Source organism: Chiloscyllium plagiosum, chromosome 18 (assembly GCF_004010195.1).
Source record: "Chiloscyllium plagiosum isolate BGI_BamShark_2017 chromosome 18, ASM401019v2, whole genome shotgun sequence".
NCBI lineage: Eukaryota > Metazoa > Chordata > Chondrichthyes > Orectolobiformes > Hemiscylliidae > Chiloscyllium > Chiloscyllium plagiosum.
Genome location: NC_057727.1, coordinates 4,099,048 through 4,122,057, shown reverse-complemented (window position 1 = coordinate 4,122,057; position 23,010 = coordinate 4,099,048). Strand labels below are relative to the sequence as shown.

At 45.3% G+C, this 23,010-nt stretch overlaps 1 protein-coding gene across 1 annotated transcript in view; it reads right to left on the bottom strand.

Moving 5' to 3' along the window:
• LOC122558808 (monoglyceride lipase-like) overlaps positions 1 to 23,010 on the bottom strand; it is a 66,524-nt gene that overhangs the window by 20,984 nt on the left and 22,530 nt on the right. The window contains exons 3-5 of the mRNA XM_043707590.1: positions 14,148 to 14,284; positions 7,086 to 7,196; positions 595 to 684 (exon numbers count right to left, since the gene is read on the bottom strand). Coding sequence (XP_043563525.1) covers positions 595 to 684; positions 7,086 to 7,196; positions 14,148 to 14,284 — 338 coding nt within the window. The remainder of the gene's footprint in view (positions 1 to 594; positions 685 to 7,085; positions 7,197 to 14,147; positions 14,285 to 23,010) is intronic.

Here is a 23,010-nt window from a genome sequence, read left to right as displayed (position 1 = left end):
ATCTGCAGTACCTACCTCCGCCTAGTTCATTTCAGGGGTTGGTCAAGCGTCACCCACAATGCTGTGGGCCAGGAGTAACATGTAGGCCAGGCTGTATAAGGATGGAAGATTTCCCTTCCTAAAGCGCATTAGTGAACCTAAATGGGTTTTTATGAAATATGGTGATAGCTTCATGGTCACTAACACTACGACTACCTTTCAATTTATGACTCTTATGAGATAGGAATCATTCTGTCTCTAGCATTAGCCTGAGCCTTCTGGGTTACTAACTCAGTCGCACTGCCAGGACACCACCTCTCAACATTTGTGACAGCCAATATAAATGGTGGCGAAAGCTGAATGGCCTACTGCTATTTCCAAATTCACTTTAGAAGTAACTTGGCAGGTTTTGCTCAATCAAAGTGTTACTTCAACCCAAAGCATTAATTTTGGAAGAAATTGCACCTCTGCTTAATAGACCGATGGAGTAAGGGAATGAGAAGGTCAAGTGCTTTGTGCGACTGGAGCGTTAGTGAACTCACCACAATCTTCACATAAAATCCGTTAAATTCTTCATTCAACTGCGAGAAAAGAAATAAGTCACTGCAATCCCACCTCTTTTTGTGATCTTGAGAGCCAACGAGGGTCCACGTATCCCAAGGTTAGATTCGGCGTCAAGTGATACAGCACTTTGGCAAAAAACATCTGCAACAGAGACAAGAAAACAAGCCCAAGTCAACCCACAGCTTTGTTTGGATCCACAGCTTTACCCAGTTATAGGAGGGACTACTGCACATTGCGGATCAGTGGTGCTGGAAGAGCATTGTTTTTACCTTACTGCACATTGCAGCAACTACGGTGAGAGATTCGATACTCTGGTGTGAAGGCTATTTTCAGAATCACGGAATTGCTACGGCACAGAAGCAGTCCAGTTGGCCCATTGTTCCTGCACTGGTTCTATTACCTCCCCATAACCTACACACCTTTTCTATCAAATTAAGCAATAAAAGCCCCTTTTGAACGTCTCAATTGAAACTGCCTCCCCCACATTTCCAGGCAGAGTATTCCACTTTTGGGCCCCATACCTCAGGAAGGATGCACTGGCTCTTGAGCGGGTCCAGAGAAGGTTCACGAGAATGGTCCCAGGATTGAAAGGCTTAACATATGAGGAATATTTGAGGACTCTGGGTCTATACTCGATGGAGTTTAGAAGGATGAGGAGGGAATCTAACTGAAACTTACAAAATACTGAAAGGCCTGGGTAGAGTGGACTTTGGGAAGATGCTTCCATTAGCAGGAGAGATTGGACCTAATGGCACAGCCTGAGAGTAAAGGGAAGACCCTTTAGAACAGAGATGAAGAGAAATCTATTCAGCCCGAGAGTGGGGAATCGATGGAATTCACTGCCACAGAAGGCTGTGGAGGCCAATCATTGAGTATATTTAAGATGGAAATAGACATGTTTTTGATCATCAACTGGATTAAGGGTTATGGGGAGAAAGCAGGAGAAGAGATTTGAGAAACATACCAGCCATGATTGTATGGCGGAGAAGTTTCGATGGGCCAAATGGCCTAATATCTGCTCCTAAGTCTTATGGTCTTATGGCCCAGACCCTAACTACTTGAACATAGAACATAGAATATTACAGCGCAGTACAGGCCCTTCGGCCCTCCATGTTGCACCGACCTGTCATACCAATCTGAAACCCATCTAACCTACACTATACCATGTACATCCATATGCTTGTCCAATGATGACTTAAATGTACTTAAAGTTGGCGAATCTAATACCATTGCAGGCAAAGCATTCCATACCCTTACTCCTCTCTGAGTAAAGAAACTACCATTTTTGGAAAAAGGCTTTCCCAGTCCACCCTATCTAACCCTCTGATTATCTTATATGTCTCTATTAAGTCCCCTCTCAACCTTCTTCTCTCTAATTACTTGCTGGGTGAAAACGTTCTTCCTTCCAACACCCTTGCTTCTTTTGCTGATCACTTTAAATCTACACCCTTCCATTTTTGTTCCTTTTACGAGTAAGAACAGTTTCTCCCTATCTACTCTGTCCAACCCGCTCATGATCTTCAAACCCTCTGTCCAATCTCCTCTCAGCTTCTTCTCTCCAAAGAGGTCAGTCTCAACTTCTCCAATCTATCCTTTCTCACCTGAAAGGGGTTAATGCTGATGAGTCCACCCAAGATGATTACACCATAAGGACTTGGCTAGGTAAAGGAGCTCAAAGAAGATAGATCTATTATCTTGGTCACCTCACAGTCTCAGCCGCAGCCTCTAACATACCAAGGTAACTTCTACCTAATTGTTACAGGGCAATAAATTACATTTTTTTTGAGATAAAAGCCTTTTCTTGTAAGGCAAGTAGTTTTCTGCTCCCACAGTATCTCATGCAACACAACAGCAGTGGTGGCCATCACTTCAGTTTACCACATGGTGAGGATTTATTGTATAAGCACCACTGACACCCATGGGATTCTCTACCCACTGGAATGAAAGCTCATGGATTGATCCAAGATTCCATAGCCAATTCCTGAAACAAATTTGCTTTTGGGAACTGAGGAGTCTCAGGGAAAGCAAACTCAGAGAAGGGACAAGTTAGACCATAAGACCATAAGACATAGGAGTGGAAGTAATGCCATTCGGCCCATCGAGTCCACTCCACCATTCAATCATGGCTGATGGGCATTTCAACTCCACTTACCTGCATTCTCCCCGTAGCCCTTAATTCCTTGTGACATCAAGAATTTATCAATCTCTGCCTTAAAGACATTTAGCGTCCCGGCCTCCACTGCACTCTGCGGCAATTAATTCCACATTATATTGCAGATACTTGTTTGAGATGTAAGGTCACATAAAGGGATATAAAGTAGGAGCAAAAGTGGACCATTCAGCCTCTCTAGTCTGCTCCACTGTTCAGATCATGGATGATCTGTCTGTGTTTCAAATTCAACGCTCCCATCATTCCCTGACAGCCTTTGACCTGTTGACCTTTGCCTTCAATAACCCACCATCATCACCATCTCCTGAGGCATGGAGTTGCAAAGTTGCAGAACCCTCCGAATTCTTAAACAACGCTCCCTTCAGCTGGACTCACCCACCAACAGGAAACATGGCCGCCTTGTTAAGACTATTCAGTATTTTATGTTTCAACCAAGTCACCCCTCACCTTTACAGTTGTAAGGGTGAGTGGGGGCAGGTGGGGTGGGGGGGGTGGGGGGCGCGGGCTGATGTGGTGAGAAACCAGGGCAGATTGGAAAGCTGCAAAGACCATGGGTCTTATTCCGTTCCAAACAGGAATTTATATTGTGTATGAGAGGTCAGCCTGAGTGGCCTTTGACTTTCCTTCAAGGACAAATTAACTTAAGGTGAAAGAAAAGGAGAACATGTTGGAATTACCCAGCATCCTGCTCTCACTCTGAACTGGAAACTGCCCTTGACTTGTCTGCCTGTTTTTATTTTAGATTTTCAGGTCTCTCAGTATGGATTGTAATTCCCCGCTCCAGTAACCCTCTCTGGGTCCAGTACCTACAGAACTTCTGCTTATCCCTGTAGTGGCTCTGCATTGATCTTTAACCATATGCCTTTTTATCTAGTTTGGACACTCTAACGTCTGTATTTGGTGCTCAATTAGAACTCGTTCATCATTAAGCATGGGATTGATTTTTTTCTTATTTTGATTTGATTTATTATTGTCACATGTACCGAGATACAGTGAAAAGTATTTTTTTGCAAACTAACAAAACAAGTCATACCTTACATAAGTACAAAGTTAAAAATCACACAACACCAGGTTATAGTCCAACAGGTTTGTTTGGAAGCACTGGTGTTTGGAACGCCGCTCCTTCATCCACACAACCACCTGATGAAGGAGCAGCGCTCCAAAAGCTAAAGCTTCCAAATAAACCTGTCGGATTCCGGATGTAAGTTTGCTCATGGAGCTGGAAGGTTCATTTTCAGACGTCCTCAAAACTCGCTAAAACCTGTTGGACTATAACCTGGTGTTGTGTGATTTTTAACTTTGTCCACCCCAGTCCAACACTGGCACCTCCAAACCATTACATAAGTACACCAGGAGTAATAGAACCAAATGCAGAACGTAGTGTTACAGCTGTAGAGGAGGTGGAGGTAAAGCCTTTGCGTTTACAGTGTTTGTGCAGTGATATACCTGTCCTGTATTTGGCAAATTCTCTGGTTGGGCAATATCCCAAGCTGAAGGATGTGGGTTGGGAGGGACAATCTATACTTGGCCTCAGTGCTAACAGAAGTGGACTTGCTTTTCTATAGAGAAGGGGAAAGGGCAAAGCTTCAACGGCAATTGACAAAGTCCACACAGACACATTGATCCAATTGCTGCAGCTTCACGTATTTAAAGTTAGAAAGTTCAGGGCGCGAAGGGCTGGATTTCACCCTCCAAAGGAACCAACTTTCCCTGTTTTTACACTATCTGTTCAGGTAGGACCTAGGTTTCATGGCTCAGAGGTAGGGAAAGAACCCTTTTGCCCATTTGTATTAAAAGTGTGTGTGTGTTTGAGGGGGGTAAAGGTGATGAAATCACAACCCCTACTAGAGAGATGACCCGGTTCATCACGCACCAATCAGCTCTCTAAGAGATGGTGGGGAGATGGGTTTCTCAGCCTATCACAGGCCTCGACACTGGGATGAGAGACTAATCAGAGATTGGCAGCTTCTCAGTCCTAAAGGTGGCAGATCAAGCCCTACACCCCCGGCCCCCATTCCCCCTCCCTCCTCAGGGAATCCAGAAAAGATAAGTTTGGTTTTCCTTTTTTTTATGAGCTGAGCATTACAGGAACGGGGGTCAGGGGGTTGTATCAGATATAAGAGCAGATATGTCACCCTCTGGATCTCCCAGGTATGTTTCTAATTACCTCAGATTGGGGCAACTGAAGTCTCCCATCTCCACCTCAGCTCAGCTTTGTTTCCCATGACAACCACCTTTCTCACCTGCTGGGAAGTTAGGAAATCGGAAGGGTGGCAAGTCCAGGCCCAAAATGAACCATAATCGACCAATGAAAGGCATCAACTGGTGGTCCACAGATCCTTTCGCCCAGAACCTGATGGGTGAGACGGTGAGAAAAGGAGGAACTACTTGCTGGTGAGTTCCGTTTCTTGCCACCTCCAGGGAGGGGAAACCTCTGGCCTCATTCCATTTGTGGAGTTGGGGTTGGTGGCGGGGGTGCACTGGGTGAAATTAATGTTGTAACCGGGCAAGTCGCCAAGGCAATGACATCAGCAGCTCACGATTGCAGAGAGAGGTCTGAATTCCGAACTCTGGGTGGAGAGTCAGGAGTGAGGGCAGGTAGCTCTAAGACTAAGACAAGGCCCACTCTCTGGATGTTTACAATCTCTCATGCCAATTGGAAGAAGAATTTCCTCCCAGCACGCTGACCCACATTTCTCCCTCAAACATGACCCTGGCTCTAATTTATTTGACTCTTTGTGATTATTAATGAAGGCCATGGCCCTAACTAACAGATGGAAGGCATTATTGCTCACTCATGAGAGCCACTTTTTTTTTATTCATTCATGGGAGGTGGGTGTCACTGGCTAGGCCAGCATTTATTGCCCATCCCAAATTGCCCAGACGGCAGTTAAGAGTCAACCACATTGCTGTGGGTCTGGAGTCACACGTAGGCCACACCAGGTAAGGATGGCAGTTTCCTTCCCTGAAGGACATTAGGGATCCAGTTGGGTTTTTCCCAAAAATCGGCATAGGACCACTAGGCCATCACCTCCCCATAACACTGCTTGTAAGACTTACCAAATTAATTAATCATTAAATTCCCACATGAAATAATTCAAATGGACAGGCTAGCGAATCCAAGAATGGAGATCCATAATTCAGACAGCGAGAGTTCAAATCACACGGTGACAGTCTGAAAGTTGCAATTTGTATTTTCAAGGTGCAGACATCCTTGGCCAGGCTGGGGGGGATTCCCTACAGTGTGGAAACAGGCCATTTGGCCCATCAAGTCCACAGCAACCCACCCAAACCCATTTCCCTCTAACTAATGCACCTAACACTATGGGTAATTTAGCATCACCAATTCACCTGACCTGCACATCTTTACATTGTGGGAGGAAGACAGATCACCCAGAGGAGACCCACACAGGCACGGGGAGAGTGTGTGAACTCCACACAGACAGGTGCCTGAGGCTGGAATTGAACCCAGAACCCAGATCCCTGGTGCTGTGAGGTAGTAATGTTAACCACTGAGTCTCCGGGATGACCTGGGATGGTCTCTGAATGGACTGAAAAGGACACAAAGCCTTATCTGGGCTTCATCGAGATTTCGGGCAGGGGTTAAGGTAAAAAGAAAAATTGATTCCTTGCTTTCCCGATGGGCCTCTTTAATAACCAAGCAGTGGCCTTTGTAGTAGCTTGCTCTCAGAGAGCTCTGCTTTGGTCCCAGACACTTAGAATCCCTACAGTGTGGAAATAGGCCCTATGGCCCAACCAGTCCACACCCACCCTTCAAAGAGTAACCCACCCAGACCCATTCCCCTACATTTACCCCTGAGTGATGCTCCTAACCTCCACACCGCTAAACACTATGGGCATTTTAGCACAGCCAATCCACCTAACCTGCACATCTTTGGACTGTGGGAGGAAACCAGAGCACCCGGAGGAACGTGCAAACTCCACACAGACAGTCACCCAAGGCTGGAATTGAACCTGGGACCCTGGTGCTGTGAGGCAACAGTGCTAACCACTGAGCCACCGTGCCACCCGGGCACTTGGCTACAGCTTGAATTAAATTACCATTGACTGGACTGACCCCTGGGGGAAAAGAGAGGAATTCACACCCATTCCATCTGATTCCTACATGCTCTTCGAGACCGGATCCTCCTGGATTGAATCCCACCAATAATCCAGACTTTCCTTGGAAATGGGGATTGACTGTAAGATGTAAGAGCTGAAGTAGGCCATTCAGCCCCAACAGGCCTGCTCTGCCATTCAACAACATAACAGTTAGAAGTTGGTGTAAAGAGTTTTGAGGGGGAGGGGTGGACAGTGGTGGGAAGGGGGGAGGTGGTGATAGGATGGGATTCCTTCCATATTTTTCTGTTACCCTTGCTGGTGTTGCTGACTCAGGGTTCAATATAACCAGCGGCGCGATAAAAATCACCCCAGCGATGTGCTTCTGCCTCTCGTTTGCGACAGAGATTGCGATGGTCCCGCCCTGAAATGCAAGAGGAGGCAGAATTACAACAACAACTCCATTTGGCAAAGTTACCACAGCAGCTCACTCAGTGCAGGTGCTTCCCAATGCAGTCGGAGTCCACACAACTGTGAATGTGCCCGGCTCTGGTTCCTAGCCTATACTGGGGCAACCTTCACCAAGACGGTTGGGGGGGGGCGAACGGGGTTTATTCACCTTATTGGCTGTGAAAAAGGGGCAAGAGAGCATCAGGAGCCATTTTCACACCCTGCCCAGTTACCCTCTCACCATAGCAACAACATGCATTTACTTAGCACCTTTATTGCCTTGTTTTTATGTCACTGGCTGAGCCAACATTTATTGCCTTAATTGCCCTGGTGACGGGCTGCCTTCTTGAGCTGTTGTAGTTCTTTCAGGTGTAGGGCCACTCACAATAAATGTTGGGAAGGATCTTGACCCTGAAGGAACGGCGATACATTTCCAAGCCAGGATGATGAGTGGATCGGAGGAGCAATTGTAAGAGGTGGTGGTGTTCCCATGTATCTGCTGCCCTTGTCCTTCTAGATGGGTTTGGAAGGTGCTGTTGGAGGATCTTTAGTGAATTTCTGCAGGGCATCTTATAGATAGTAACACGCTGCTGCTACTGAGCGTCAGTGGTGGAGGGAGTGGATGTTTCTGGGTGTGATGCCAATCAGATATGCTGCTTTGCCCTGGATGGTGTCAAGCTTCTTGAGTGTTGTTATGGTAAATGTAGCAAACTGTCCCAAAACAGCTTGGTCTAATTAAACCTGGCAGGAGCATTATCAGATACAATTTGATTGATAGGTGTGTGAGGGCGCAGTATTGGATATTGGGGTTTGGGTGTCAGGGTGGGTCAGAGGGACTGTGCTGCACTGAACACAACTGGTTGATATTGCCATGGGTTGACATTCTTTCAGACTGAATGATCATTTTGGTGTTGGTAATACAGTGTGCAGATTTCTCCATTAATGGCTGTTGAGTCCTCTCTTGCATGTTGGAGATGCTCTGGTTTAGACAATCGTGCCGGAATATTCCCACTGTTTTCCCAGCCTAGCCAAAATAATGCTGGGGGGACTGAAGCCAGAGGTGCTGCCCCTGAGCCCAGCACCCACCATTTCTGTCGGTGGTTGCGGAAGGGTTTGGGATTCCAGTTGAACTTTGGACATTCCTGTTACATGGAAAGAACTATCCTTTGAAATGGCGTGGCAAACCACTCAGTTGGATAAAATTCTTACAAGGGCTCAACAAAGTAATGAAATAGGACAGACTGCATGGCATCGACTGAAACACGTGGACTGCAGCAGTTCAACAAGGCAGCTCATCTCCACTTTCTGGAGGACAACTAGGGACGGACAATATATGCTGACCCAGCCAGTGTTTCATGAAGGTGGTTTACATAGAACATAGAACGTTACAGTGCAGTACAGGTCCTTCAGCCCTCGATGTTGCAGCGACCTGTGGAACCAATCTGAAGCCCATCTAATCGACACAATTCCATTTTCATCAATATGTTTACCCAATGACCATGAAAAGCCCTTAAAGTTAGTGAGCCTATAACTGTTGCAGGCAGGCCATTCCACCTCCCTACTACTCTCTGAGTAAAGAAACTACCTCTGACATCTGTCCTATATCTATCACCCCTCAATTTAAAGCTATGTCCCCTCATGCTAGCCATCACCATCTGAGGAAAAAGGCTCTCACTGTCCACTCTATCTAACCCTCTGATTATCTTGTATGTCTCAATTTGTTATGACTCAGTGCAGTATCACCCTGGAAGTCATGCCCCCTCATTCACAGAGACGTCACAAAAGATAAAGATTTCTACATTAACTCAACATTCCTCAACTGTTAGACCCAGGTTGAAAGAAAGTTGAACAAGAATGGTGACAAGTAATTTAGCTTCTACAGGTAAACAGTTACAAACTGTTGGCTTATAAGTGCCTTTTTGTCATTCACTCATGGGGTGTGGGCTTCACTGGCTGGGTCAGCATTTATTGCCCGTCCCTAGTTGCCCTTCAGAAGGTGGGGGTGAGTTGCCTTCTTGAACCACTGCAGTCTACGTATTCAGGTGCTTAGGTCTATGCCAGACGGTCTGTCCGGTTTCATTACTTTGTTGAGCCCTTGTAAGAATTTCATACAACTGAGTGGCTTGCCACGCCATTTCAGAAAGTAGTTGAGAACCAGCCACTTCGGTGTGGGTCTGGAATCAGATGTAGGTCAGATAAGGTGAGGATGATAGATTTCCTTGCCTGAAGGACATTAGTGAGCCAGATGGGTTTTTCTAACAATGGTTTCATGCTTTTTTGTTCAATTGAATTCAAATTCCACCATCTGCCAAGGTGGGATTTGAACCCAGGTCCTCTTTAGCTGAGTTTCTGGATTAATATTCTAGTGATTATACCACTAGCCCATCACCTCCCCATTTCTAATTACTATAATAACTAGTAATCCCCTTGTAAACGTCCGCTTACACAGACAAACAGAGAGTAAAACAGGTTATGGGCAGAGGGGAGGAACTGGAAAGGATGTTCAGTAATCATTGTTCCCAGGTTCTGTTGTTGAGATGATCCTTATGACTCATCTGCTGGCCAGCAACAGACTTCAGTCACCTTTCTCCAGATGCTGTCACAGGTTGGTAAGGCATAAAAGGTGACCAGTTCACTCATAAAAATTCTCTGAGTGGTGTTCTTTAGTTTTACAGTGGGTTTTGACTGCAGAGAACAGAGAGACTGCTCCCGTGCTGGGGAAGAACTGAACACATCTGTGTCCTTCTCACTCTCTCTTTCTCTCTCCCTCTCTCTGTAATTTGTTCCAGGCTCCAAACTGCTCAGTCACCTGAGAACAATCACACAGTTGTTGTCAGGTCTCTCTCATCAATAACTGGTTGCTAGTTGGTGATTGGTTAGCTCAGTTGCCTGAATGGCTGATTTGTGATACAGAATGATGTCAACAATTCCCATGCCAGCTGCTGTTATAGAGTCATAGAGATGTACAGGATAGAAACAGACCCTTCAGTCCAACTCGCCCATGCTAACCAGATATCCTAAATTAATCTAGTCTCATATGCCAGCATGTGACCCATATCTCTTTAAACTCTTCCTATACATATACCCATCCAGATGGCTTTCAAATGATGTAATTATACCAGCCTCCACCACTTCCTCTGGCAGCTCATTCCATACATACACCACCCTCTATGTGAAAAAACTGCCCCTTGGGTCCCTTTTAAATCTTTTCCCTCTCACCTTAAACCTATGCCCTCCAGTTTTGGACTCTAGTTCTCCTGGGAAAAGACCTTGATTCTTCACCCTATCCATGCCCCTCATGATTTTATAAGCCTCTATAAGGTCACCCCTCAGCCTCCGATGGTCCAGGGAAAACAGCCCCAGCCTATTCAGCCTCTCCCTATAGCTCAAACCCTCCAACCCTGGCAACATCCTTATAGATCTTTTCTGAACTCTTTCAAGTTTCACAACATCCTTCAGATAGACCAGAATTGAACCAAAAGTTACTGTGAAGGACTCTCCTTCTCAATCTTTCCCCTCACCTGGAGGTGTGGTGACCCTCAGGTTAAACCTCCACTAGTCATCTCTCTCTCGAATGAGAGAGCAGCACTATGGCCTGGCAAGACTATAGTGACCTTATTTTACTTACTAACCCACAGACCAATTAACTACTTGGTCTTCTTAACTTCTGTGGTTCAACCTTCAATTACTATTGGGTGGCTCAGTGGTCAGCACTGCTGCCTCACAGCACCAGGGTCCCAGATTTGATTCCAGCCTCGGGTGCTCTAGTTTCCTCCCATGGTCCAAAGATGTGCAGGTTAGATGAATTGGCCATGCTAAATTACCCATAATGTCCAGGGATGTGTAGGTGAGGTGCATTAGACTGGGAAATGTAGGTCTGGGTGGGTTACTCTATGGAGGGTCGGTGTGGACTTGTTGGGCCTAATAGCCTATTTCCACACTATAGGGATTTTATTATCTACTCTCTGTCCAAGCTGTTGTTTACGATATACTTGCTATAGACATCATCTTACTTGTTTTTCAAAACTGCAGCTCCCTTTCAAACACATTGAGTTTAAAACGGCTCTTTCTCAGTTCACAATTTTTAAAAACACCAAAAAAAATACATTGAGACAATTCTTAGCTTCTCATGGAGAGCTTCCTCCAATCTGATTGGATTTTCACCAGGCTGGAGTGGAGTGGGAATTCAATGTCCTTCATGAGAGGTCCAATGTCCGTTGGGTGTGTTGGAAGTAGACAGGAAATTGTATAAAAAGTGGATTAGCTCACTTGGATTATCAGGAAGTTGTCAAGGAATATAAATACCATGTCATGTAAAAAATGTCTGCTGTGTTAAAAGGTAGTCCTTGCTGTTTTGTTCCATTTGTTGACATCAGCCTGAGGGTTAGTGTTATCGGATTACAGTGATTTCACAACCTTTCATTTTCACAGTAAAATGTCTGTCAGTTCACAGCTTTATTAAGTTGCTTATAAAGTCTTTGAAATGAGACGATGAATACAAATCAGGAGAGGCAATGGCCTAGTGGTATGATTGCTGGATTATTAATCCAGAGACCCAGATAACATTCTGTAAACCCAGGTTCAAATCCTGCCATGGCAGATGGTGGAATTTGAATTCAATAAATATCTGGAATTAAGAGTCTAATGATGATGAGTGATTGTTAAGAAAATCCATCTGGTTCACTAATGTCCTTTAGGGAAGGAAATGCCATCCTTACCTAGTCTGGCCTACATGTGACTCCAGACCCACAGCAATGTGGTTGACTCTTAACTGCCCTCTGGGGCAATTAGGGATGGGTAATAAATGCTGGCCTAGACAGCAATGCCCTCATCCTCTGCAAGAATAAAAACGAAGTGCCTGTTTTTTTTAATGAGATTAGAGGAAGCTAAAGGTAGTAAATGAGTTTTTGTCAATGAGAATTTTTTTTAAATAGTGGATTCATCAACAGACACAAGAACACTATTTAATCTCAGCATGAGCCCTGGGACCTCCCCATGTTGGGTATTGAGATGGTGAACTCCTGTAAGCGGGCACAGGGCCTGTTAGGTAGACATGGAGGCAGTCTGTGGGTAAGGCTCGCCTCAGTACGATGGCACTTTGTCACAGCTGTGAAATGAAAAGATTAAAGTGTAAGAACAGAGTGCACCCCTCAACTCCCATGCGCCTGCCACACTCCCTCCCGTTGCACTCACTCCCCATGCCCCATCCACATTCGCAGTCTGTTGTACAAGGGTTTAAGAGTCTGAAAGAGTTAATACTGAGGATGGGTTTCAGCACCACCAACTTTGGCAATGTCATATGTATCAATGGGCAGTACAGCCTAAAACCAGCTCTTGTGCTCAACACGAAAGTGTTTATGACAAGTTAGTGACTAGTTACGGGTTACGTTGACCTGAAATGCGCTCCAGAGAGTTTGATCAGGTTCAGGCATGACTTGCTCTCCTGAAGTCCTAAGCAGTTTTTCTCATGAACACATATGGTATGGTCACAGTGGGCAGTGCATTAAGTACTTTTCATGATTAACCCTTTCAGATCCTTACACCTTTACACAGCACAATCTTGCTCCAATGTCACGTGAACCCTTAATGTTAACCTATATCTCTTTACTTACTTCCATTCCCATTTACAGCTCCAATACTCAGTGAACACCAATTCATACCAACCAATACCCCTCTCCCCCCATCCGACTCTTCTCCCGCCATCATCCCTCGACCTTTGCTCCGCATGCTGTTGGGAGAAAGTGAGGACTGCAGATGCTGGAGATCAAAATCGAGAGTGTGGCACTGGAAAAGCACATCAGGTCAGGCAGCATCCGAGAAGCAGGAGAATCGACGTTTCGGGCATGAGCCCTTCATCAGGGAGGGGGTGAAAGGCTAATGCCCAAAACATTGACTCTCCTGCTCTTCAGATGCTGTCTGGCCTGCTGTGCTCCTCATCCAGGATGTTGCCTGGGCTGGATGGTTTCAGTTATGAAGAGAGATTGGACAGACTGGGCTTGTTTCCCTTGGAGCAGAGGAGACTTATGCAGGACTAAACTGAGATGTAAAGGTAGTTACACAGGAGGCTGGAAGAACGCAGCAAGCCAGACAGTGGAGAAGTCAACATTTCGGGCATATCCCTTCTGGGTAGAGATAGGAGGGAACTTTTCCCTTTTGTTATTCATTCACAGGATGTGGGCGACACTGGCTGAGCCAGCATTGACTGCCCAGAGGGTGGCGAAGAATCAACCATTTGCTGTGTGTTTCGAGTCACATGTAGGCCAGACCAGGTAAGGATGGTAGATTTCCTTCCCTAAAGGACATCATTAGACTCTTAGTTCGAGATTTTACTAAGTTCAAATTCTACCATTTGCCGTGGCGGGATTTGAACCCAGGTACCCAGGACATTACCTGGGTCTGCAGATTAACAAGCCCAGCAATAATACCGTCACCTTCCCTGATGGAGGGATGAATGAGCAGGGATCGAGGAATAAGGGTAAGGGGCATTGGAATGGTGGTTCAGGCAGAGACCTTCATCACCTTGAAGGAGGATTTAGATGTGCACTTAAAATGCCAAGTCTATGGGCCAAGTGCTGGGAAATGAAATTAGTGTCGCTCGGTGGTTATTTCTGACCAGGTCAGAGGTCCCATGACACCAGGTTATAGTCCAACAGGTTCACTTGAAATCACAAGCTTTTGAAGCACTGCTCCTTCATCAGGTGAAGTGAAAATAAACCTGTTGGATTATAACCTAGCATCGTGTGACTTCTGACTTTGTCCATCCCAGTCCAACACCGGCACCTCCACATCACAATTTTTGACCAGCACGGACTGAATGGGCCGAAGGGCCTTTCCGTGTGCTGTAGGTCTCTGGGACTCCACCCCACATGTTGAATTTGTGCTTCTGATTGCTGAGTCTGAATTGTTTGTTATTCTGTTCACTCACCATGGCGTGTGCAAAAATGAAGACCTTTAGGTTCGGGAAACGGTTCGTCATCATGTCGAAGTGCTGCAGGGAGTCCCGGATGTAGTCTCTGAAACTGGACACATACATGCGCCTGCCTTCACTCTGCCCGTGGCCAACTGTGCAAGGTTGGGGGCGGGGGGGGGGGGGGGTGGAAGCAAAGACAACGGCTTATAGGAAAGGTACAAATGAATGGGGTGCTCCAACTAACCCTCAGTGAGGTGTTACAGACCAGGAGGGTACACAGTTCACTCTTGTTTGGGCGGGTAGTCTCGGAGGGAGGCAGCAGAGGCCACCTGGGTGATCCTTCAGACTCCAAGGTAACCAGATTGGTCTGTGGATCAATAATCTGCTATCGCTACACCTCCAGCTCCCTCCCAGCCGGTCCCTCACAACCACTGAATGTGAAGATACTGGAAAAATTAACATGTGCCTATGCAACGGTTCAGCATGATCCTAAAATAAACATTCACAAAACACTTCACGTTGTGTCTAATTACTTCAATCAAGCAACACTCAGGAAGAAAGATTTGTAAATTTAATACAGCACTTCCAGTACGAAGTTCAAGAGTTCCAATGGAGTGCAGTGGTTCAAGAAGGTAGCTCACTACTGCCTCCTCAAGGGCAATTAGGGAATGGGAGACCAGGAAGGCTGCATTCTTTCAATAAATTAAAACAAAAGCATTGTCACCTCAGGAATGTACGAGCCTACTTGATACCCATTCATTTCTGTAGCGCCTTTCTCAGCCCCCGTTCATCCCAAAATGTTCCAAAATCATTAAAGGGAGATCACTCTCGTCACAGAGGAAATACAGCAACCACATCAGGCACAGGAAGCTCCCACAAACGGTAACATGATAATGACCAGGCTACCCATTTTGGTGCAAAAAGACCAGTTCTGAAGAAGGGTCACTGAACTTGAAACACCAACTCTGTTTCTCTCTCTCTCTCTCTCTCTCTCTCTCTCTCCACAGATGCTGCCAGACTTGCTGAGTTTCTCCAGCAATTCTTTATTGTCTTGCTTTGGATTTCCAGCATCTGCAATCCTTTGTTTTATATGAATCTGTTTTTGGTGAAGTTGGTTAGAGTGATAAATATTAGTGCCATAACATTAAGGAGTGCTTCTCTGTCCCTTACACCCAGCTCCCAGGTCAGGCTACAGCAGACGCACTTTGTTGGTCATATCCCAGGGGACGTCATGTGAAAAATCACAAATGAGGCCATTCAGCCCATCGATCCATCATTCAATAAGTTCATGGCTGATCTGACTGCAAACACAAATCCACATTAACTCCTCTCTTAGACAACCTTTCACACCCCTCACTTAACAAGAATCTATCCAAATATCCAACACTTCTTTAAAAATATTCAAAAGCTCTGTTTCCATCACACATGACCCTCTGATGGAAAAACATTCACTTTATGTCTGTTTAAAGATACTTTCCGTATCAACTTGTTCAGATATGTTATTACACACCTCTGGAGCAGGTTGGACTTGAACTTAGACTTGAATCGAACAGTGTGGTGCTGGAAAAGCACAGTAGGTCAGGCAGCAACTGAGGAGCAGGAGAGTGGGCGTTTCAGGCATAAGCTCTTCATCAGGAAGGACTTATGCCTGAAATGCTGATTTTCCTGCTCCTCGGATACTGCCTGACCTGCTGTGTTTCTCCAGCACCACACTTTTCAACTCTGATCGCCAGCACCTGCAGACCTCACTTTTTCCTTGAACTTAAACCTCCTGGGCTTAGAGGTAGGGTCACTGCCACAAAAGTCCTTATCTCTGCTTTAACTTAGTCATAGAATCATAGAGTCATGGAGATGTACAGCACAGAAACAGACCCTTCGGTCTAACTTGTCCATGCCAACCAGATAGCCCAACCAATCTAGTCCCACCTGCCAGCACCCAGCCATATCCCTCCAAACTCTTCCAACTTATTTTGAAACAGTGACCCCAAATTCTGGATTACGCCGTGTCAGGCATAACCCTGTCCACATCCGCCCTGACAAAACCCTTTTTAGAATATTTGATGTTTCCATCAAAATCAGTCTTTAAAACTGACCTCCCACCACCTTCAATATTTTTATGAAAAATAAGTGTTCAAACTAAATTGGAAATAAATTCTTTCAGGGTGTTATTCGGTGAGATTCACACCAATTCTGCAGGGATATCTGGATGGCTCTGGAGACTGGGGTTAACCAAGAGCTGACAGGAAGTCAGGTTCATGTCGCAAGGTACGGAGGCCAGCCGGAGAGGAAGGATTATTTCAAAATTGCATCCACTACCAACATGGTGGAAGTGTCTATGTCAGAGTGAGAGGTAGGAAGGAATTATTTTTCTACAATTTCTTTTTCAAATCATTCGCAGATTGTAGGCATCACTGGCTAAGCCAGTATTCAAAATGTCAAGAGGGCAATTAGATGTAGGCTTGCTCGCTGAGCTGGAAGGCTCATTTTCAGACATTTCGTCACCATACTAGGTAACATACGAAGCTGCATCAGAACATTATTTCAACAAGTCACCACACACTGCAGCACAGAGGAACTACGCAGGGCAGAGGCAAATCACCGAGACAGTGTATTCAAAAAGAATGGGTACCCAATGAACACAGTCCACTGATTTCTCAGCAACAAACCCAAACAAGCAGACAAAACACGTCCAGAAACCCTAGCCACACTTCCCTACATCAAAGACATCTCGGACATGACTGACAGACTACTCGGACCCCTCGGCATCATGGTAACCCACAAACCCACTAACACACTAAAACAGCTGCTAATGAACTTGAAAGACCCTATACAGACCCTTTATGCCACAAGGACCGGTGCTGGGCCCTCTACATTTTGTCATTTACATAAATGATTTGGATGTGAGCATAAGAGGTACAGTTAGTAAGTTTGCAGATGACACCAAAATTGGAGGTGTAGTGGACAGTGAAGAGGGTTACCTCAGATTACAACAGGATCTGGACCAGATGGGCAATGGGCTGAGAACTGGCAGATGGAGTTTAATTCAGATAAATGTGAGGTGCTGCATTTTGGGAAAGCAAATCTTAGCAGGACTTATGCAATTAATGGTAAGGTCCGAGGGAATGTTGCTGAACCTTGGAGTGCAGGTTCATAGCTCCTTGAAAGTGGAGTCGCAGGTAGATAGGATAGTGAAGAAGGTGTTTGGTATGCTTTCCTTTATTGGTCAGAGTATTGAGTACAGGAGTTGGGAGGTCATGTTGCGGCTGTACAGGACATTGGTTAGGCCACTGTTGGAATATTGCATGCAATTCTGGTCTCCTTACTATCGGAAAGATGTTGTGAAACTTGAAAGGGTTCAGAAAAGATTTACAAGGATGTTGCCAGGGTTGGAGGATCTGAGCTACAGGGAGAGGCTGAACAGGCTGGAGCTGTTTTCCCTGGAGCGTCGGAGGCTGAGGGGTGACTTTATAGAGGTTTACAAAATTATGAGGGGCATGGATAGGATAAATAGACAAAGTCTTTTCCCTGGGGTGGGGGAGTCCAGAACTAGAGGGCATAGGTTTACAGTGAGAAGGGAAAGATATAAAAGAGACCTAAGGGGCAACGTTTTCACGCAGAGGGTGGTATGTGTATGGAATGAGCTGCCAGAGGATGTGGTGCAGGCTGGTACAATTGCAACATTTAAGAGGCATTTAGATGGGTATATGAATAGGAAGGGTTTGGAGGGATATGGGCTGAGTGCTGGCAGGTGGGACTAGATTGGGTTGGGATATCTGGTCGGCATAGATAGGTTGGACCGAAGGGTCTGTTTCCGTGCTGTACATCTCTATGACTCTAATGTCATTTACAAAATGCTGTGCAAGAACTGTAACAAGCACTACATTGGACAAACAGGCAGAAAACTAGCCACCAGGATACATGAACATCAACTAGCCACAAAACGACATGACCCTCTCTCACTAGTGTCCTCACATACAGATGGGAAAGAACACCACTTCGACTGGGGCAACACATCCATCTTAGAATAAGCCAAACAGAGACACGCATGAGAATTCCTAGAAGCATGGCATTCCAACCAGAACTCTAACAACAAACACTTGGATCCCATTTACCACCCCCTGAGAGAGAGAACATGAAATGACATCACCACAGGAAATGATGTCACCACAGGAAATGGCATTACCAGCCCAAGGAAACCCAAACATATAAATAGAAAGCAGGAAACACAAGCAGTGCTTCGTCCAGAGGCTCACCGAAGATGTTACCTAGTATGGTGATGAAACACCTGAAAATGAACCTTCCAGCTCAGCGAGTAAACCAGAACCTCAACCTGAGCTACAAATCTTCTCAAAACTCACTGAGGTCAATTAAAAGTCAACTGCACTGCTGTGCGTCTGGAGTCACTTGTAGCCCAGACCTGGTAAGGATGGCAGTTTTACTCTTAAAATGACATTAATGAACCAAACAGGTTTCTCACCCAACAATCAGCAACGGCTTCATGAGACTCCTAATTCATATTTTTATTGAAATAAAATTCCACAGTAGGATTTGAACCCACACATCCAGAACATCGGTTGGGTCTTTAGATTAATACTCAAGTGATGACACCACTAGGTCATCATCTTGAAGTGCTCATGCCCGAAATGTCAATTCTCTTGCTCCTCGGATGCTGCTTGACCTGCTGTGCTTTTCCAGCACCACACTCTCGACTCTGATCTCCAGCATCAGCAGTCCTCCCTTTTTCCCATCATCTATATTTATGTTACCCAATCCTGAAAAGGCTGCGGATGTAAATTCAATGATAACTTTCAGAGAATTGGAGCATATCATCTTATGGAGTTCAACCAAATATGAGGCAACCCTATACAAAGATTCTCAGGAGTCCTGGAAAAGGGAAGGTTAATTTGGGTGATGGTTTGGTGAGTTGAAAACAGGGAAGCTGAAAGTCACATAAACAGAAGTTGCTGGAAAAGCTCAGCAGGTACAGCAGCATATGCGGAGAGGAATCAGAGTTCATGTTTCAGGTTGAGTGACCCTTTGGTCAAGGGAAGGAGGAAAGAATTCCTAAATGGTAGCCATGTCTTGTTTATCAAATTGGGGTTGTTGGGGGTCTTGGGAGATGTTCTGGGGAGGCTCTGTTTAAGTGTAAGGAGCAGGGTGGTGTGAGGCTATCACATGTACAGGTTTGGTCAACTTCTTCACCTGACAGGGGAATGCACATGGAGGAAGACTGAACTGGTTGAAACATACAGATTCTTTAAGGTAGCAGGTATATAGGATAGTGAAGAAGGCGTTTGGTATGCTTTCCTTTATTGGTCAGAGTATTGAGTACAGGAGTTGGGAGGTCATGTTGCGGCTGTACAGGACATTGGTTAGACCACTTTTGGAATACTGCATGCAATTCTGGTCTCCTTACTATAGAAAGGATGTTGTGAAACTTGAAAGTGTTCAGAAAAGATTTACAAGGATGTTGCCAGAGTTGGAGGATCTGAGCTACAGGGAGAGGCTGAACAGGCTGAGGAGGTTTTCCCTGGAGTGTTGGAGGATGAGGAGGACCTTACAGAGGTTTACAAAATTATGAGGGGCATGGATAGGATAAATAGACAAAGTGTCTTCCCTGGGGTGGGGGAGTCCAGAACTAGAGGGCATAGATTTAGGGTGAGGGGGAAAAATACAAAAGAGACCTAAGGGGCAACCTTTTCATGCAGAGGATGCTACGTGTATGGAATGAGCTGCCAGAGGAAGTGGTGGAGGCTGGTACAATTGCAACATTTAAAAGGCATCTGGATGGGTATTTGAATAGGAAGCGTTTGGACGGAAATGGGCTGGGTGCTGGCAGGTGGGACTAGATTGGGTTGGGATATCTGTTCAGCATGGACTAGTTGGACTGAAGGGTCTGTTTCTGTGCTGTACATCTCTATGACTCTCAGGATGTGACGGGGTGGATGTTGAAAGGTTATTTCCCCTCGAGGCAAAGTCTACAACCAGACAGCATCATCTTAGGGCAACAAGTTGCCTGTTAAGACAGAGATGGGAAGGAATTTCTTCTCTCAGAGGGGAATGAATCTGTGGAATTCTTTACAACAGAGGGCCGTTGAGGTTGGGTTATTGTAATAACTGCACAGATGCTAGTATCCTGTCATCCTTTATTTACTTGTGCACAGTACACACTGGCTGCAAGCAACCAGCTCAGTCAGTCCCTGAACTGAGGAGATTCTAAATCCCCTGTTTATAGTTAATCAGCCAAGGCTTCCTGATTGGTCCAGGTTAACAACCCCAATCAATGACCTCATCGTCAATAGGATCCACCTGGTTCCAACTGCTATTGTCATTAAGTCTGTAAGGGTATCAATGGGCTATGGAAAAGGCAGGAAAGTGGAACTGATGATTCTTTTTTCTTATTCATTCACAGGATGAGGGTATTGCTGGCTAGGCAGACCTATACCAAAGGGCAGTGGGTCTGGAGTCACATGTAGGCCCGACCAGGTAAGCATGGCAGTTTCCTTCCCTAAAGGACATTAGAGAACCACATAGGTTATTCCCTAACAATGAATTCATGGTCATGAGACTCTTGAATTCAAATTCTACCACCTGCAGCATTCGGGATTTGGACCCAGGTCCCCAGAACATTACCTGGGTCTGGATAAACAGTCTATCAAAAGTGCCACTAGGCCTCCCGATTTGTTTAGCAAATCAGCCATGGTCTGATTGAATACTGGGGCAGACGTGACAGGCTGAATGGCCCACTTCTGCTGCTACATCTTATGAGAGATATACATTTGAGAAGGAAACATTTCCAGGACTGCATGTGGGAAAAGAACAGAGAAATGGGACTAATTGGATAGATCTTTCAAGGAGCTAGAATTGTTGTGATGAACTGAATGTCCCCCTGCTGCGCTATACAATTCTGTAAATGGATAGGGAGTTGGGGGCAGAGGGGGATAGGTTGGGTGGGTAATTGTATCTCTGAATCCTTTCATAGGTCATTTTCTAAGAGGGATTAATTCCTTTTGGCCTCTGTTCTCCAAAACCCATCATTAACCTGGAACCGCGCTTCAAGTTATGTACACGTTGGCTGGCAGACTGTTACTGAGGCAAAAATGCCTCTGCCAAGTTTGGAACAAAGTCGGGTTAGAGTTTTTTGTCTAACCTCAAATCAGTGGGGCCCAGCAAACAATTCCACCTCAGAACATAACCTTTTCACTCTCTGCAAAAATTGCTGGTACCAAAAAAAATAACGTAGCAATTAAGTTTTATACAAGCAAATCCATCTTCCAAAAGAACAGTCTTCATACATTCCGATGAACGAGAGATACCAGCATTTTAATTATAAAAATTACAAAAGAACAAGATGGGAGGTGAGGAGATTTTGATTTTAAACTGATTGAGTCGTTGTGATGTGCTAAGTGCTGCCTGAAAGCACTTTCAAATGGAGTTTTCGAAAGAAAATCAGATGTGCACTTGAAAGGCAGAGATTTAAAGAATTCTGGAATAACAGTGTGTGAGTGAGTGGTACTAATTATTCTCTGTTCTAAGATGTACAAATTTAGCTTCTCTGGTCTCTCCATACTTAGTGTAATCTTATGAATGAGGCTTTACAGAGTGTTTTCCAGTAAATTCCTGGCAACTGTTTCCAGGCAGATTAGGTTCATTGCTTCAGTGGATTCTTAACATGTCTTTGTTGAAGGACCCTTTTCAGAATGAATTAGCAATGACACAACCCATCTGAACTGTAAAACTATACAATACATGGAAGACAGAAGTGACACAAGGGTAGCAACAGTTTAATGGTGATTATAAGGGAACAACAGGATATGGGTCTGTTTGGTCTCCATAAGATATAGGAGCTGAAATATGCCATTCAGCCCATCGAGTACAGAACACAGGGTTCAAGGCAGGATTCTTGGTAGTGTGGAGGAACAGCGGGATCTTGGGATCCATCTCCATAGATCCCTCAAAGTTGCTGCCCAAGTTGATAGGGTTGTTAAGAATGAGTATTGTGTGTTAGGTTTCATTAACTCAAGGGGACTGAGTTTAAGAGCCGCAAGGTTAAGCTGCAGCTCTATCATGCCCTGGTTAGACCACACTTGGAATATTGTGTTCAATTCTTGTTGCCTCATTAAAGGAAAAAATGTGGAAGCTTTTGAGAGGGTGCAGAGGAAATTTACCAGGATGCTGCCTGGACTGGAGGGCATGACTTTTGAAGAAAGGTTGAGGGAGCTAGGGCTTTTCTCATTGAGGCGAAGGATGACAGGTGACTTGATAGACTTGTACAAGATGATGAGAGGCATAGATAGACAGAAACCTTTCCCCACGGCTGCAATGGCTATCATAGAATCATAGAGTCATAAAGATGTACAGCAGGGAAACAGACCCTTCGGTCCAACCTATCCATGCCGTCCAGATATCCTAACCCAATCTAGTCCCATCTGCCAGCACCCGGCCCATATCCCTCTAAACCCTTCCTATTCATATACCCATCTAAATGCCTCTTAAATGTTGCAATTGTACCAGCCTCCACCACATCCTCTGGCAGCTCATTCCATACACGGACCGCCCGCTGTGTGAAATAGTTGCCCCTTAGGTCTCTCTTATTTCTTTCCCCTCTCACCCTAAACCAATGCCCTCTAGTTCTCGACTCCCCAACCCCAGGGAAAAGACTTTGTCTATTTATCCTATCCATGCCCCTCATAATTTCGTAAACCTCTATAAGGTCACCCCTCAGCCTCCGACGCTCCAGAGAAAACAGCCCCAGCCTGTTCAGCCTCTCCCTGTAGCTCAGATCCTTCAACCCTGGCAACAGCCTTGTAAATCTTTTCTAAACCCTTTCAAGTTTCACAACATCTTTCCGATACGAAGGAGACCAGAATTGCACGCA